At 38.9% G+C, this 18,989-nt stretch overlaps 1 protein-coding gene across 3 annotated transcripts in view; it reads left to right on the top strand.

Moving 5' to 3' along the window:
• Nucleotides 1-13,707, top strand: part of ZC3H8 (zinc finger CCCH-type containing 8) — a 47,173-nt gene extending 33,466 nt beyond the window's left edge. The window contains exons 7-10 of one of the 3 annotated variants that reach the window (XR_002342488.2): nucleotides 113-222; nucleotides 1,620-1,669; nucleotides 2,448-3,968; nucleotides 13,114-13,707. Coding sequence is in view for 2 of the 3 variants with exons in the window: in XM_085018433.1 (XP_084874559.1) it covers nucleotides 113-222; nucleotides 1,620-1,649 (140 nt within the window). In the remaining variant the exon portion in view is untranslated. The remainder of the gene's footprint in view (nucleotides 1-112; nucleotides 223-1,619; nucleotides 1,670-2,447; nucleotides 3,969-13,113) is intronic. The other 2 variants (XM_085018433.1, XM_005662275.3) reach the window with 2 other exon arrangements.
• Nucleotides 13,708-18,989: the final 5,282 nt, after the last annotated feature.

Raw genomic sequence — 18,989 nt, forward strand, 5'->3', positions numbered from 1 at the left:
TTAAGTAGAGAATTGAATGTTTCTACCAGTAGAAAAGAACTTTACATAGGAAATTATTAACTCATTATTTTAATTGGATTAAAATTGTTCACTTCCTTAACATTCGGGTTACATGAATATCCTTGCAAGTTTTACCATACAGGAGCAAAGTGTTATCAGGGAGAATATTGCAAGTTTTCACATGCTCCATTGACTGCTGAAACACAAGAACTGTTGGCTAAAGTAAGTATGGTTTTATTTACTTATTTTTTTTTTGTCTTTTTGTCTTTTTAGGGCCACACCCACGACATATGGATGTTCCCAGGCTAGGGGTCGAGTCGGAGCTACAGCTGCCGGCCTACACCACAGCTCACAGCAGCGCCAGATCCTTAACACACTGACCGAGGCCAGGGTTTAAACCCCCATTCTCATGGATGCTAGTTGGGTTTGTTAATGGCTGAGCCACGACGGGAACTCCAGTACAGTTTTAATTTTTGTTTTTAAAGAATGTGCTTGAACTAAGGGTGAGAATTTGAAAAGATACTGTTCCTAAAGGAGAGTGCTTCATAGGTTAGCGTGAGAGATATAAGAGGACTGATAATCTAACGATTTACTTCAGCTTCAGAAATTACTGTTCATTTGTATATTTTTCCTTGTAGCCTAAAGAAAAATTTATATTTATTGCTGGTATAAATTGGAATGTTCTTAAAACCTTCAGTAGTTAGCAACCTTAGTAGCTAAGTTAACCAAAGGAAAACAAAGCAAAGAGAAACAGAACTCTTGTTATACTCTTAGAAGGAAAGTTAAGATGCATTTGTTGATAAATATTTTAGTTGTATTGAAACACACTTAAGTAGTTATTTCAAAGTTTTCTTCATATATTCTTTCAGACTGTAGAAAAAGAACTAAAAAATAATAGTTGTTTATGTTCTTTCATTTCCCATGTGTTAGTTGGAGCCAGTCTCTTCAAAATTAAACTGAGGAGTTCCCGGCTTGGCTCAGTGGTAACGAGCCTGACTAGGATCCACGAGGATGTGGGTTCGATCCCTGGCCTTGCTCAGTGGGTCAAGGATCTGGCAATGCCGTGAGCTGTGGTGTAGGCCAGCTCCAGCAGCTTCAATTCAACCCCTAGCATGGGAACCTCCATATGCTGGGGGTGCAACCATTAAAAAAAAAAAATTAAATTGAAATATAAGTGAAAATAAAAGATTCACTTAAAACCAGGAGTTCCCTGGTGGCTCAGCAAGTTGAAGATTCAGCATTGTCACTAATGTGCCTTGGGTCACTGGGTTCAATCCCTGGCCCAGGAACCAAAAAACCAAACCACTCCATCTTGTGGCAGAAGTTCCCTTGAGCATATGCAAATATTAGAAAGTCAAAGGTCCTCATTTCTGGATATTTTTAGGTTGTGAAATATGAAGGGTTACCTTAGAATTAGAAATTCAACCAAATATCTGGTTATTACATGAAATAGAGAGAGAGAAAAGTCATTTTCCAGTTCCCCTTATAGTAAATATTATTAGATGACTACTGAGAAGAGTATTATTAGAATCTTTTCATATTACAAGAGTATGATGATATACCCGAAATAGACATTAATGCATAAAAATAATTGTGTGATTTGCCCCCTCCCATATTAGGTTTTGGATCCTGAAAAGAAGTCATCATGAAAATAAAATACATAAAAAAGGTAAAATTAGAATTTAACACTTTTCCCCCCTCTCAAACATCTCTAGAAATTGGCATGGGAACATAGACCTTTTTACATTTTCTCAAATGAAGTCTCTTTCTCTCTCTTACTCCACTAAAAGAATTATAAAACATATGAGGAATTCTCTTATGGTACATTGGGTTAAGGATATGGCATTGTCTTGTACTGGTTCAGGTCACTGCTGTGGTGCATGTTGGATTTCCGGCCTAGAAACTTCCACATGCCATGAGCATGGCCAAAAAAAAAAAAAAAAACTTGATACATTTAAGTAAATATATATGTGCATCTCCATGGACCTGCTTCCCTCTCTGGATTTGTCACTATATTCTTGTATTTTCATACTCCCATTTTCTTTGTAGATTTACCAGATGTTTATGATTCACTAAATATTATATTTGGTTTTGCTTGTGTTTCAATATTATTTAAATAGTGTCATATTCTGTATTATTGGTGACTTGCTGGTTTCATTCAACATTATGCATCTAAGATTCATTCATGTATATGTATGCCTCTGTCATTCATTTTTAATCTTAAATAGTATTCTGTGAATGTCACAGTTTATTTAGTCATTCTGCTTTTGATGGACGTTGAGGTTATTTTCAATTTTTTAAATATGAACTGTTGTTATAAATAACTGTATTATCTGTCTTCTGATGTAAATGTTTTTGAGTTGTCCTGAGTATGTACCAAGGAATAGAATTGTTATATCATCTTAAAACTTAAGCTAATACCAGTCTTTTTTTTTTTATCTTTTTAGGGTGGCACCCGAAACACATAGAGGTGTTGAATTGGAGCTGTAGCTGCTGGCCTACACCACAGCCACAGCAACGCCAGATCCTTAACCCCCTGAGCAAGGCCAGGGATCAAACTCGCAACCTCACGGTTTCTAGTTGGATTTGTTTCCACTGTGCCACGACGGGAACTCCTAATGCCAATCTTTTCTTAAGTAGTTAAAACAGTTTTTGCTCCCACTAGCTGTGTGAAAGAATTTCTGTTGCCCCATACCCACTGATGCTTTGCATTTTCAAGACTTTAATTTTTTTGTAGTTCCTGTTGTGGTGCAGTGGAAATGAATCCGACTAGTAACCATGAGGTTGAGGGGTTGATTCCTGGCCTTGCTCAGTGGGTTAAGGATCTGGTGTTGCCGTGAACTGTGTGGTATAGGTCGCAGACATGGCTCAGATCCCGCGTTGCTGTGGCTATGGCCAGCAGCTATAGCTCCAGTTCAACTCCTACCCTGGGAACCTCCATATGCTGCTGGTGCAGCCCTAAAAAAAAAAGGCAAAAAAAAAAAAAAAAAAAGAAAAGAAAAAGACTTTATTTTTTTTTTTAACCAACTTAGTGGGTGTAAAGGTGGTGTCACATAGCTTTAGTTCAGCATCTTTTCTTAGGCTGAAATGCTGTTAATGTCTTTTGCCTATGTTTATATTGGGCTGATTGTCCTTTATAAATTGATATATATAAATGGTTTGGAAGTATGTGTGGCAGGTCTTCACGCATTTTGCATCTTTGCACTTTTTAAAAAATGTTGCAGTGAACAGAATTACTCATTTTGGCAATCTCTTTCATTAGTAGATTTTGCATTTTGTGTCCTGTTTAAGAAATCCTTCCTTATCATGAGGCTGTAAAGTACTGTAATTTTTTTTAGCTTTCAGAGTTTTGATTTCTATGTTTATATTTTCATCCCTTGGAAATTTTATCAGTTAACAGTTGCCACAATAACAGTGTTGAAAAGCAACCACAAGACTCTGAGTAGCATATAAGAGTAAATGCTCCTTTTTCTCTGCATCTGCAGATTGGTTGGGAGTGGGCTGATGTAGGTTTGCTTTGGCTGGGTTGGATCTGCTTCATAAAGCAGAACCACTGGGATGGTTCTGCCCCACATTTGTCTCCCTCTCCTGGGACGGGGGCTAGCTGGGGCATATTTTTCTCATGGCATTGGCAGAAGGACAAGAGGGCAAAACCTTATTGGCATCACTCACATTTACTTGCAACCCATTGAGCAAAGTAAGTGCTGTAGCAAAGCCCAAAGTCAGACAGTAGGGAAGCACTCTCTACTTTGTACTTTCCATGTGGGAGGAAGGGCTAAATTATATAAATTTTTTTCTGAAGTGACCTTAAAGGAATTATGCTAAGCATAATAAGTCAGACAAAGACAGATACTGTTGTGATTTCACTTACATGAAGAACCTGAAGAAACAAATGGATAAGCAAAACAATATCAGAATCATGGATACAGAGAACAGAGTGGAAGGGAGTCCGGAAGTGGGCGAAGCAGGTAAAGAAGAGTCAGGAGGTCACACTTCCAGTCGTAACTAAGTCAAGGGGATGTAGTAAACAGCACGGGGCCTATAGTCAGTAATGCAGAGCATGCTTGAAAGTTGCCAAGAGAGTAAATCCTGAAAGCTAACTATATATGGTATTAGATGGTTAGCTAGGTTTATTGTGACCATTTCTCAGTGTATACAAGTATTGAATTGTTATGGTGTACAGCTAAAGCCAATGTAATATCATATGTCAGGTATACCTCAATAAATTTTTTTTAAATTACATATAAAAGAGGGGAAAAGGAAGAATCATGACTAATTTTTTTTTCAACAGTGTACAGTAGGGACCTATTTTCTTCTTTTCCCCCATATAGATAACCAATCTTCCAGAACCAGGCAGCTGGAAAGACTGCCCTTTCCCTGCTGACTTGTAATGCCCTCTCTGGTATATGTTGCCTTTCCTTCAAATGGAGCTCTGTTTCTGGGATCTCTATTCTCCTCCATTTGTCTTTTTCTCTAATACACTGTGGCCTTAAGCAGGGATGTTAATATAATTTGAAATATTTTCTAATGTTCTTCAGGAGCTCCTTGGCTATTTTGGACCACTTAATTTATAACAGTTTTATTTTTTAGAAGCTTTATTGAGGTATGATTTATATATCACTTAAGTATATAATTCAGTATTTTTTTTGGTAAATTTACAAAGTTGCATTAACATCACCAAACATAATTTTAGAGTGACTTCCCTAAAGATCCCTTTTATCAATTTGCAGTCACTCCCCAATCCTACTAATCAACTTTCTAGATTTGCCTTTTCTAGATTTGCCATTTCACATAAATTTCAATATATGGTCTTTTGCCTCTGCTTCTTTTCATATAGTTTAATGGTATTGAGATTCATTTATGCTTTAACGTATATTGTTAAAAAATTTTTTAAAAAGTAATTGCTCCATTATTCCATTATATGGATATATGACTTTTTTCCTTTCTCCAATTCATAGGTATTTGTATTATTTCCAATTTTTAGTTAGTGTGAATAATTCTGCTGTGAGCATTTGTGTGTGTCTGTGTTGTGAGCATGTTTTTATTTCTCTTGAGTAGATTACTACTTTAAGGTGTAATTTCTGTGTCTGACAGTAAAAATATGTTTAACTTTTTAAGAACTGCCACATTGTTTTCCAAAGTGGCTGCATCATTTTACATTCCAGACAGCAGTGTAGGAGGATTTTAGTTTCTCTACATTCTCACCAGCATTTGTTATTGTCAGTCATTTTGATTATAGCTTTTCTAATAGGAGTGAGCTGGAATCTCATTGTAGTTGTAATTTGAATTTTTCTATTGACTAATGATGTTGAGCATCTTTTCATGTGCTATTGGTCAGTTCAGTCTTTGCCCATTTTTTAATTGGATTGTCAGCTTATTATCGAGTTGTAAGCATTCTTTATATATGTTGGCTACAAATCCTTTATTAGATATACAATTTGCAAATATTTTGTCTCAATCCGTGGCTTTGTCTTTTTGTCCCAATTTGTGCTTACCTTTTTAAAATAGTATCTACTGAGGTGTGGCTGTTTTCGTTTTGATGCAGTACAGTTTATCAGTTGTTTTTTTTTTTTTTTTTTTTCATTAAATAATCATGCTTTGGATGTTTCATCTAAAAATTCTTTGTCTCATCCAGGGTTATAATATTTGCTTTTATGTATTCTTCTAAATTTTTTTAATATTACTCAATGAATTTATTACATTTATAGTTGTACAATGATCATCACAATCCATTTTTATAGCATTTCCATCCCAAACCCCAGCACATCCCTCCACCCCTCAACCTGTCTCCTTTGGAAACCATAAGTTTTTCAAAGTCTGCGAATCAGTATCTATTCTGTAAAGAAGTTCATTGTGTCCTTTTTTCAGATTCCACATGTAAGTTATAGCATTTGATGTTGGTGTCTCATTGTCTGACTGACTTCACTTAGCATGGTAATTTCTAGGTCCATCCATGTTGCTAAAAATGCCATTATTTCGTTCCTTTTAATGGCCGAGTAATATTCCATTGTGTATATGTATCACATCTTCTGGATCCACTCCTCTGTCGATGGACACTTAGGATGTTTCCATGTCTTGGCTATTGCAAATAGTGCTGCAATGAACATTGGAGTACATGTGTCTTTTCAAGTCATGGTTTCCTCTGGATAGATGCTTAGAAGTGGGATTGCTGGATCAAATGGTAGTTCAATTTTTAGTTTTCTGAGGAATTTTCATACTGTTTTCCACAGTGGTTGCACCAATTTACAATCCCACCAACAGTGTATTAGGGTTCCTTTTTCTCCACACCCTCTCCAGCACTTACTGTTTGTAGACTTTTGAATGATGGCCATTCTGGCTAGTGGAAGATGGTACCTCATAGTGGTTTTGATTTGCATTTCTCTAATAATGAGTGATGTTGAACATCTTTTCATGTGTTTTTTGGCCATCTGTATGTCCTTGGAGAATTGTCTGTTTAGATCTTGTGCCCATTTTTTGATGGGGTTGTTTGTTTTTTTGATATTGATCTGTAAGAGATGTTTATAAATATTGGAGATTAATCCATTGTCAGTTGATTCATTTGCAAATATGTTCTCCCATTCTGTGGGTTGTCTTTTCATTTTCTTTAGGGTTTCCTTTGCTGTACAGAAACTTTTCAGTTTAATTAAGTCCGATTTGTTTATTTTTGTTTTTACTGTCATTACTCTTAAGAGGTGGATCTGAGAAGATATTGCTGTCGTTAATGCCAGAGAGTGTCTGGCTTATGTTTTCCTCTAAAAGTTTTGTAATATCTGGTCTTATATCTAGATCTTTAATCCATTTGGAGTTGATTTTTGTGTATGGTGTTAGGGAGTGTTCTAATTTCATTCTTTTCCACGTGGCTGTCCAGTTTTCCCAGCACCACTTATTGAAGGGGCTTTCTTTCTCCATTGTATATTCTTGCTTCCTTTGTCATAGATTAGTTAACTGTAGGTGCATGGGTTTAATTTTGGGCTTTCTATCCTGTTCCACTGATTGTCTTTGTGCTAGTACCATACAGTTTTTTTGTTTGTTTGTTTGTTTGTTTGTCTTTTTGCTATTTCTTTGGGCCGCTCCCACGGCATATGGAGGTTCCCAGGCTAGGGGTCAAATTGGAGCTGTAGCCGCCGGCCTATGCCAGAGCCACAGCAACGCAGGATCCGAGCCGCGTCTGCAACCTACACCACAGCTCACGGCAACGCCGGATCGTTAACCCACTGAGCAAGGGCAGGGACCGAACCCGCAACCTCATGGTTCCTAGTCGGATTCGTTAACCACTGTGCCACGATGGGAACTCCCATCATACAGTTTTGATGACTGCTGCTTTGTGGTATAGTCTGAAGTCAGGGAGCCTGATTCCTCCAGCTCTGTTTTTCTTTTTCAGGATGTCTTTGGCTATTCTGGGTCTTTTGTGCTTCCAAACAAATTTCAAAATATTTGTTCGAGTTCTGTGAAAAATGTCCTTGGTAATTTGATAGGGATTGCATTGAATCTGATGAGCCACAGTGGGAACTCCCGTTAATTTTTTTACCTTACACTGCTGACTAGAACTTGTAGTACAGTTTTATTTTTTAATTAATTTTATTTTAAAAGTTTTATTGGGAGTTCCCGTCATGGTGCAGGGGAAACGAATCCAACTGGGAACCATGAGGTTGCGGGTTTGATCCCTGGCCTTGCTCAGTGGGTTAAGGATCCAGTGTTGCCATGAGCTGTGGTGTAGATCACAGACGTGGCTCAGATCTAGCATTGCTGTGGCTATAGTGTAGGCTTGCAGCTGTAGCTCCCATTCAACCCCTAGCCTGGGAACCTCCATATGCTGCAGGTGCAGCCCTAAAAAAAAAGGAGAAAAAAAAGTTTTATTGAAGTACAGTTAATTACAAAGCTGTGATAATCTCTGCTGTATAACAAACTGACCAAGTCATAAATATATACAGTTTTGAAAAATCTGCTCTGTTGGGAGTTCCCACTGTAGCACAGCAAGTTAAGGATCTGGTGTTATCTATGTGGCAGCATAGGTTGCATCCCCAGCCCAGTACAGTGGGTTAAGGATCCTATGGTGCCACAGCTGTGGTATATGTCACAGCTATGGCTTGAATTCAGTCCCTAGCCCAAGAATTTCCATATGGTGTGGGTGCAGCCAAAAAAAAAAAAAAAAAAAATTTGTGTTGAAGTATACATCATATGCAATAAAGTGCACCCATTTTGAGTGTATATGATCCAGTGAGTTTTAACACCCCACACTCCCATGTAGCCACTACCACAATTGGCACCCAAAGTATCCCCTTGTGATATTATACAGTCCATTCTCCCCCTCCTCCATTGGGTCCCAGTCAACCCCTGGTGCTCTTCAGTGAAGATAGATTCATTTTGCTAGTTCTAGAGTTTCATATAAGTTGAGTCGTATAATATGCTCTTTTGTGTTTTGTGCAGCATAGTGCGTTTCTTTTTATTGCTGAATTCTTCGTTGTCTCTAGGTTTCTATCTTTTTTTTTTTTTTTTGCTTTTTAGGGCTGTACCCACAGCATATGGAAGTTTCCAGGTTAGGGCTCCAACTGGAGCTGCAGCTACAGGCCTCTGCCCCAGCCACAGCAACACTGTGGGATCCGAGCTGCATCTGTGACCTACACCACAGCTCACGGCAACCCCAGATCCTTAACCCGCTGAGCAAGGACACAGGGATCGAACCCTCGTCCTCATGGATACTAGTTGGGGTCATTACTGCTGAGCGTCAATGGGAACTCCTGTCTCTATGATTTGATTTTTTACGACTCTAGGTACCTCTTGTAAGTGGAATCATATAGTATTTGTCTTTTTGTGACTGGCTTATTTCACTTAACATATATCCTCAAGTTTCATCCATACTGTAGCATATTTCAGAATTTCCATCCTTTTTAAGGCTGAATAGTATGGCATTGTTAAGTATCTACCACAGTGTGCTTATCCATTCATGCTGATAGTTACTTGGGTTGCTTCTATGTTTTAACTATTGTGAATAATGCTGCTATGACCATGGAACTAACTTTTTGAAAACCTTGCTTTCAATTCTGGGTATATGCCCAGAAGTGGAATTGCTGGATCTTGTAATTTTTTTTTTTTTTTTTTTTGAGGAACCACCATACTGTTTCCCAAGTAAAAATGTACCATTTTTACATTTCTACCACAGTACACAGGGTTCCAATTTCTCCACATTCTTACCAACACTTGTTATTTTCTGGGGTTTTTTGGATAGTAGACACCCTAATGCGTATAAGGTGATATCTTGTAGTTTTGATTTGCATTTCTTTAATTAGTGATGTTGAACATTTTTTCTTGTTTTTACTAACCATTGGAGAAATTCAAAGGATGAACCCTTTGACCATTTTTGAATTGGGTTTTATTTATTTTTGAGTTTTAGGAGTTCTTTATATTTTCTAGATATTAATCACTTATCTATGGTTTTCAAATATTTTCTTCCTTTCTATATGTTGCCTTTTCACTCTGTTGATGGTGTCCTTTGATGCATAAGATTTTAAAATTTTTGTGGGAGTTCCCGTCATGGCGCAGTGGTTAGCGAATCCGACTAGGAACCATGAGGTTGCGGGTTCGGTCCCTGCCCTTGCTCAGTGGGTTAACGATCCGGCGTTGCCGTGAGCTGTGGTGTAGGTCGCAGATGCGGCTCGGATCCCGCGTTGCTGTGGCTCTGGCGTAGGCCGGTGGCTACAGCTCCGATTCAACCCCTAGCCTGGGAACCTCCATATGCCGCGGGAGCGGCCCAAGAAATAGCAACAACAACAACAACAAAAGACAAAAAAAATTTTTTTTAAAATTAAAAAAATAAATAAAATTTTTGTGAAGTCAAGTTTGTCTATTTTTCCTTTCACTGCCTGTGCCTTCAGTTTCAAATTCAGGAAATCATTACCAAATCCAAATCCAATGTCGTAAGAATTTTATTTTGTGTTTTCTTCTAAGAGTTTTATAGTTTTAGCTGTTACATGTAGGTCTTTGATTGATTTTTGAATTAACTTTTGTATATGGTGTTAGATAAGGGTCCAGCATTGTTCCTTTGCATGTTGATGTCCACTTTTCCCATCACTATTTGTTGAAATGAGCACCATTTCCTCATTGAATGGTTTTGGCACCCTTGTCAAATTATTTGACCATATGCACAAAGGTTTATGTCTGAGCTCTGTATTCTATTCCATTGGTCTATATGTTTATCTTTTTTTTTTTTTTTTTGGCCACTCTTGTTACATGCAAAAGTTCCCCAGGCCAGGGATCAAACCTGAGCCACAGCAGTAACAGCACTGGATCCTTAACTGCTAGGCCACTAGGGAGCTCCTATATGTATATCTTTATGCTAATACCTCACTATTTTGATTACTGTAGCTTGGTAATAAAATTTGAAATCAAGAAGCATGAGCCCAAATGTTGTTCTTTTTAAAGATTGTTTTGGCTATTTGGGGCCCTTTGAGAGTCCATAAAAATTTTAGGATAGATTTTTTTTTTAAATTTCTGCATAACTGTCGTCGTGATTTTGATAGGGATAGCATTGAAGCAGCATGAAGCACCTCTACCCATTACTTTGGGTAGTACACAACAATATTAGGTCTTTCAATTCTTGAACATGAGATGCCTTTCTGTTTATTTATGTCTTCTTGAATTTCTTTCAGAAGTGTGTTGTGTTTTCATTGTATAAGACTTTCACCTTCTTGTTTAATTCCTAAGAGTTTTATTCTTTTTGAGGTGTAGTAAATGGAATTGTTTTCTTAATTTTCCTTTCAGGTCGTTTATTGTTAGTAAATAGAGATAGTTATCTTTGTGTGTTAAGTTTGTATTCTGCTATTTTGCTAAATTCATTTGTTCTAACAGGGTTTTTTTGTGGCATCTTTAAGGTTTTCTACATATAAGATCATTGGATGAATGTTTTCTTAACCTGATAAAATATGTTATACCTGAATAAGAGAGTCAGCATCATATTTAATGGAGAAATAGTAGAGCCATTTCTGCTCCATGATTTATGTTTCAAGGAGACTGTCTAGTTTCTAAAAGTTGAGTAGAATTCTGTTCTGAAAACATCTGCATCTGGTGCTGTTTCATTTAAGAATTTCCTTGATGAAACAGTAAAAATTATTGTTATTAAGCTTCAGTTCTTAAGTACATGTCTTTTCAATGTCATGTATAGAAAAATGGGAAAATAACATATTTTCTCTGTATCTTCTACATTGTTTCTACTGAAGTGGTGTCCTAAAGGAAAAGCGCTTGTGCTGTTATCTCAGTGGCAAGCTGAAATTGTTGCTTTTTTTTTTTTTTTCATGAATACTCTTCTACTTGAAAGAATAACTTAGGGGCAAATTTTTTTTTTCAGATTTGGTTGTTTTTTTTTTTGTTTTTTTTTTTTTTTTCGTTGGCCATGCCTGTGGCATGAGAAAGTTCCCAGGCCAGGGATCAAACTTGCATCACAGCAGTACCAGAGCCACAGCGGTGAAAATGACAAATCCTTAACCCGCTATGCCACCAGGGAACTCTACAGGTACTTTTTCCACAAATGAATGGAGCCATCCTGTCACTTTAAGGAAAACAACTGAAAGTATATGTTATCAGTGATAAAATTTTGGCTTTTGATCAAAAATTATAATTTTGGAACATTTCATCTGCGCCTGTGAGCTTGAAACCTTCCCTGTACTTACAGACTTTTTTGGTGAGATTGGTTGGTGATATTATTAAGAATGAGATTTTTACAATACAGTATAGTGAAGCATTTGAAAGATCTGCACAAATTAGTAAGGTAATATTTTCCAAATAAACAGTGCATGATATTACAAAATATAAATTAATGGATTTAAATGTAATGGTACAGAAAGTTCATTGATGTAGTTTCAGATTCTACATTGCACCCAGAGATTTGCTTGCATCTGATCTTAATATTCATTTGCCCATTTTATTTTTAGCTTGTTTCTTGAATGAAGCACGTTCTTGGGTTTTGCTCTGTGAGCCAAACAAAACTCCTTTTCTTCTTTTATGAAAGTGGTTTTATTTTTGGCCACACCTGTGGCATGCAGAAGTTCCTGGGCCAGGGATCGAACCTGAGTCACAGTAGTGACAATGCTGAATCCTTAACCACTAGGCCACCAGGAAACTTTTTTTTTTTTGATAAGTGAATTAATCCATTCACATTTATTGAAATGACTGAACATTTGATTTATAGTTACTATGTATATTATGTAACATCTGTGTTTTTCCCTTTCGATGATGATTTTTCTCCTTTTTTTTTTTTTTTGCTCTTTAAGATGTTTTCTTTTTTTCTTTCTTTTTTTTTGCTTTTTAGGGCCACACCTGTGGCATTTCCTGGGCTAGGGGTCGAATTGGAACTGCAGCTGCTGGCCCACACCACAGCCTCAGCAATGCCAGAACCAAGCCATGTCTGTGGCCTACACCACAGCTCATGGCAACGCCAGATCCTTAGCCCACTGAATGAGGCCAGGGATGGAACCCACATCCTCATGGATACTAGTTGGATTCTTAACCTGCCCACAACAGGAACTCTGCCAAATTTTACTTTTTTCATCTCACTTTTATTCTTTTTCTTTTTCCATTTTTGTCTAGTTACCCTTACTAAGTTTCCATTCAAAATCTGGTCCATATTATAATATATAGTCTTTTTTTTTTTTTTTTAAGTTTTGGATGCCCTGTGGCATATGGAGCTCACGGACCAGGGATCATACTCCAGCCCCAGTCTCGACCTAAGCTGCAGCTCTGGCAACACTGGGTCTTTAACCCACTGCACCAGGCCAGGGATCAAACCTTCATTCCAGCACTTCTAAGACGCCGCCAATCCCATTGTGCCGCAGTGGGAACTCCTATAGTCTTCATTTTTGATATGATTCTTTTAATTCTGTCATTTCTGGGATCAGTCAACTCTTGTTTCATTATTTCCATTTTTTTGTTCGTTTTTGGACTTAATTTTTTAATGTCAATTCAGGTTCTTTTTCCGTATACCTAAACAGGGATATTTAACTCAGTTTGGATTTTTGTGTTAAGTCGTCTTCTGTGCATGTATTTTGTGGGGAGGGAGGTAGGGTGAATGGCCAAACTGGTAATTTTTGCCAGCTGATGTGTTTTTGTTTTTTTATTCTGTAGCTTTGTATGGATGAAGAGTGCTTGTGTCTATGCCTGTTCAAGACTATTCAAAGCTTGATTCGGAGTGGTTTACAAGAGTCTTCATTTAAAGTGCCCTCTTGTGTCATTGTAATGATGTGCAGCTCTTTAATGGATGGCGCCGAGGGACAGAATGTAGTGTATGGCTGAAGGCTTGGTCTTCACCAGGATGGCTCTAGCCAATGAAACAGGGGACGAGCAATGTGACAGAGATGCTGGCTGGTGCATAAATGTTTTGGTAGTAAACTGCAGAAGTCTCTTCCGATTGCGTTTTGTCAATAAAATAAGGTTAGGTTGAGAATGGATGAAGCAACAAAGGAGATTTGAAGAGAGAAAACCACTGGCTTTCTCTAGGAAGATATTGGGATAATAGACAATGAATATACAGCTAGATCTTTTCATTTCATTAAATTCACAGCATATTTTTAGTGGTTGCTCACAGTTCTGATTTATGGCTTACATTATGTTCTACAATTTTTTTAAAACTAATTTTCTGTTGTTGGACAATAAAGTTGTTTCAGATTTTTACTATTATAAATAAAATGGAACAGTGTCTCTTGTTATACCATTCCTAAACCTGGAGTTCTTAAATTTTTTGTTGTTGAGATACAACAATAGTTCTTTCTCATTGGTTCATAAACTGTAGTTAGATTATGTACTTGTGTAGAATATAAATTTTAGGAGTGTGGTGACATCTTTAATATAATATTCAAACACACAAATTTCCAAGCACAAATAATAAGATTCTAAGTCTGCACTTTTTTATAATGGTACTGGTTGTTATTAGAAAAATATGAAACTGAAATTATCATCCTATTGCTCTATTACTGGGAAAATAATAGCATCACTAACTTGCTGTGTACATTAGAATACACCAAAGTTAATGACACTTCTTAACAAAGTCCTGTTTGAAAATATGAATCAGGAATTCCCATTGTGGCTCAGAAGAAACGAATCTGACTAGCATCCATGAGGATGCAGGCTCAATCCCTGGCCCCACTCAGTGGGTTAAGAATCCAGCTTTGCCATGAGCTATGGTGTACGTCGCAGCTCAGATTCTGAGTTGCTGTGGCTGTGGTGTAGGCCGGCAGCTACAGCTCCAATTAGACCCCTAGCCTGGGAACCTCCATGTGCCACGGGTGCAGCCCCAAAAAGACATAAAAGAAAGACAGTATGAGTCAGAGTTGTTTTGGTTGTAACCTAATCCCACTGAGGCAAGAAAGGATATTGCATTCCTCAAGCAAAGGCTTATCAGGCAGGACCTGGAAAAGGAGGAAACAAGGGTGGATCCTGCATCCTTAGCCCTTAGCCTTGGGAGTCTGTGAGCTGAGAATAGGTCTCAGCCCCCATTGCTCTCTACCGGGCTCACTCCCCCTATGTTAGGGAGGACGGATGGATAACACACTAACATCTAAAGAGGAAGTCATGGAGCAGGGGAGCTGATGCTTTAAAAGGGTCCATTACAAAAACTTCCAATGATATAATGAAATTGTGCAAGGGAGTGTTTATATTAACTATAGAATTTATCTCTTTAAAGATCATATACAATTTAAAGGAATTCAAGAGTGCAATTTTAGAAGGTCATTTTATGGCCAATTTTTCTGTAAGCTAACATTGGCTGACATACAGTGAGCTAGTATTAGGGCACATTTAGCATGTGCAGGCACTATGCTATTTTATTTAATACCGTTTAACTTTTTAATTTAAGCCTCATAATCCTATGAGGTGGATAGTGGGATCCATGGGAATAACCATAGGAATAAATAGGAACATTTTCCTTATACTTTTTCTATTTTCATGAGACTTGAAAATACTTGTATTTAATCTTCTATGGCAGTTTTTAACAATTTATTTCCTTATTGCATAATGTGTAGTTTAATACTTAATGAAGTATAAATACACAAAGTTTACATATGAAAAAAAAATAATTCTGGAGTCCCCTTCATGGCTCAGCGGTTAACAAACCTAACTAGGATCTATGAGGATGCAGGTTTGATCCCTGGCCTCGCTCAGTGGGTTAAGGATCTGTCATTGCCGTGCGCCATAGTGTATGTCACAGACGCATCTTGGATCCTGTGTTGCTGTGGCTGTGGTGTAGGCCAGCAGCTGTAGCTCCAATTCAGCCCCTAGCCTGGGAACCTCTATGTGCTGTGAGTGCAGCCCTAAAAAGCAAAATAATAAAAATAATCCTTATATTCCAAGGAACAGTACCCATCTTACCTGTAAACTTAAAAGACCAAGCAGAGAAGAGGGACTGAGAAGTCAGAGAAGTTTAGACAGTTTTTATTTTACAACTGTTATTTTGAAGAGGCAAACATATGTGTCAGTGGAATCTCTTACCTTGTAGTGTTAAGTTGAGGAAGAGACGTATTCTCTGCTCTGAGCCCTGCGGGTGTTTTGTGTTGGGGTTATTATAGCCCCTTCCAGCTGGTCCCTCGCCTCCACTTTCCCCCTTTCTTCCCTAGAGCTCACTGTCTGCCTCAGTGGGAGCAGATTTCTCAGTCATGCCTCCACTGTGCTCTGCCCCGAATCAGGGTCCTTTTGTCTGAGGAAGTGCTCTGTCGTCTGGCCATCTCAGCCATGCCAGTGCCACTGCCCTCTGCTCCCCTAGATTTCCTTCTGTGACACAAAGATCACTATGCTTGAGGTAGCTCCCAGCAAGTATGTATGTAATTAAACCATGGTCAGTTGAGAAAACCTGGACCAGAGAAAATATAAGTAAGAAAGTTGTCGTGGGAAAAGCTGTACACGGATTTACACGTCATTTGGTTGGCATGGTTAGCGTGGCTGGATTAAATTTTCCTCCAATGTTTTTTGGAGTCAGAATGGATGAAGTGGTTATCTACTTCACTCTCCTTTTCAGAAAAGAGGTAGGAGGCAAGTTGTAACTCTTCTAAGAATAGTTTCATAAAAACAGTCCTTTTGTACGTCTCCGTTATGGAAATCACTGTAGGATGGATAGAAGTCTCATTTCTCAGATTCTTTGTGACAGGTTTTAAATAACTTTTTTTGCAGTTACTAAAAATCACATGATGGTAGTACTCAGATTTTTTTGTCAGTTGATAAGAAATAAATCAGGTTTGTTGTCCTTCAGTGTGTAGACTTGATCCAATTGTAGAATCTAAGGAATTCAGACACAGAGATGCTGAATGACCCGTCCCCCTGTCTTCGTAGGATTTCTGACTTCAGCACCGTACCTCAGTTCACTGACCAGTTTTAGTAAACATCACCATTGAGGGGTTAAAAAATTGGAGTTCCCGTCACGGCTCAGTGGTTACCGAATCCGACTAGGAACCATGAGGTTGCGGGTTCGGTCCCTGCCCTTGCTCAGTGGGTTAAGGATCTGGCGTTGCCCTGAGCTGTGGTATAGATTGCAGATGCGGCTCGGATCCCGAGTTGCTGTGGCTCTGGCGCAGGCCGGCGGCTAAGGCTCCAATTGGACCCCAGCCTGGGGACCTCCATATGCCGCAGGTGTGGCCCTAGGAAAGACAAAAAGAAAAAAAAAAAAAATCCTGATGCCTGGAGCCCACTCTCAGAAACCATGATTTTGGAGGGTTTTGGGGTGACCTGGGGTGTGCACATGAGATGTTTCAGTAGCTCCCAGTACAGCACAGCCAAGGTTGAAAACCTCTGGTCTCAACAACTAATGGGAATGCCATTCTTCTTGCCAGTGGTTGGTTTAGGCTTGAAAAGGAATTCATGTCCTCTGTTGCACTCCTGGAAAAGTTAACATCTCTTGAGATACACAGAAAGAGGTTAGACATTGTCATGTCTAAATACAGCACCCAGAACTAATATAGCTGTCATATGACCTCAAGGGGACCCAGCTAAGCAGCTGGAGGTTACAGAAAAGAAAGTTGGGAAGAAGCCAGGTCCTTGAGAACAACTGAGCCATGGAATTCACCACCCTCTGAAGTTGAAATGTACTTTACAGTTGATCAATTATCACATTTTATTTTACTTTATTTTATTTTATTTTATCTTGTTTTATTTTTAATCTTTTTCGGGCCGCACCTGCAGCATATGGAAGCTCCCCTGCCAGTGGTCCAATCGGAGCTGTAGCCACGGGCCTGCACCACAGCCACAGCAACACCAGATCCTAACCCTGTCTGAGACCTACACCACAGCTCACAGCTACGTGAGATCTTTGACCTACCGAGTGAGGCCAGGAATCGAACCCGCGTCCTCATGGATACCAGTAGGGTTCGTTAACCACTGAACCACTATGGAAACTCCAACTATCACGATTTAACTGGCACTTTGTTTTTTCTTATTGGTACATTAAAAATAGTGGATCTGGAGTTCCTGTGTGGCTCAGTGTAAATGAATCCGACCAGGAACCATGAGTATTGCGGGTTAGATCCCTGCCCTCTCTCAGTGGGTTAAAGATCTGGCGTTGCTGTGAGCTGTGGTGTAGGTCACAGATGTGGCTGGGATCTGGCATTTGCCATGGCTGTTGTGTAGGCCAGCAGCTGTAGCTTTGATTGGACCCCTAGCCTGGGAACTTCCATATGCTGCAGGTGCGGCCCTAAAAAAGAAAAAAAAAAAAAAATAGTGAATTTCATTAAGTTACTCTCATTTAGATTTGGTTGGACATAATTTTTAACTGAAATTATGTATATAGTGAAAAATTTGTGAAATAAGATTTGTTATGGGATTTCTTTTGAATCAACAAATTATAAAAACGTAACTTTTTTATGAAAAAGAGTGGTCCCTGCATCCTCCCTCCCCCATTCTGCCCTGCCCGGTCTCTGATAGGCAGAATTCTAAGACAGCTCCCAAGATTCCTCGCCCCTCATGACCACAGCCTGGATCGCCTCCTCCTTTTGTGTGTGAGCATTACTGTGAATGGGATGGATTTTACTCCCATGATTAACCTAGGTTATATGTCAAAGTTGAAGTGGTTTTTACTTGGTGGAATTAAGACCTCAAATCTGTTGGTTCTGAGTTAATCAAAAGGAAGATGACCCTAGGTGGGCCTTGACTAATCAAATGAATCCTTAAAAGAGACAGGGCCCTTCCTGAAGTCAAAGATTAGGAGTCAGATTCTCCTACTAGCCCTGAAGATGTGAGCTTCCCTGTTTCAAGAGGCTGTGTGTCTAGGAGTTCCCGTCGTGGCGCAGTGGTTAACAAATCCGACTAGGAACCATGAGGTTGCGGGTTCGATCCCTGCCCTTGCTCAGTGGGTTAAGGATCCAGCATTGCTGTGAGCTGTGGTGTGGGTCGCAGACGCGGTTTGGATCCCATGTTGCTATGACTCTGGCATAGGCCAGTGGCTCCGATTATACCCCTAGCCTGGGAACCTCCATATGCCATGGGAGTGGCTCAAGAAAAGGCAAAAAGATTAAAAAAAAAAAAAAAGAAAGAAAGAAAGAAAAAGAGGCTGTGTGTCTAGAACTGAGAGCAACTCTCCAATGACAGGAAGAAATGAGAGTTTTGGTCTTAAAACCACGAATTACTGAATCCTGCCAACAGCTCTAGTGAGCTTGGAGGAAGTGCAGTAGGCTTATTTTGTGTATTCCCACCTCAGCCCTCGAACAGGCCATTTCTCTAAGGAGCCCAGATCCCTTTGAATTGAGGAGACAGTCTCCAATTTATGACAATTCCACTTAGTGATTTTTCTCTTTCAAAATTTATTTTTCTTAGGGTATAGTTGATTTACAGTGTTGAGTTGATTTCTGCTGTACAGCATAGTGACCCAGTCATCTTATATTATCCTCCATCATGTTCTATCCCAAGAAACGGTAGATAGTTCTCTGTGCTATACAGCAGGACCTCATTGCTCATCCATTCTAAATGTAGCAGTTTGCATCTACCAACCCCAAACTCCCAGTCCATAACACTTCTTCCCCTCCCTC

This window comes from Sus scrofa, chromosome 3 (assembly GCF_054392235.1).
Source record: "Sus scrofa isolate SSC_HxYL_T2T_F1_AM1 chromosome 3, Sscrofa_HxYL_maternal_Yorkshire_Landrace_v2.0, whole genome shotgun sequence".
Taxonomy (NCBI): domain Eukaryota; kingdom Metazoa; phylum Chordata; class Mammalia; order Artiodactyla; family Suidae; genus Sus; species Sus scrofa.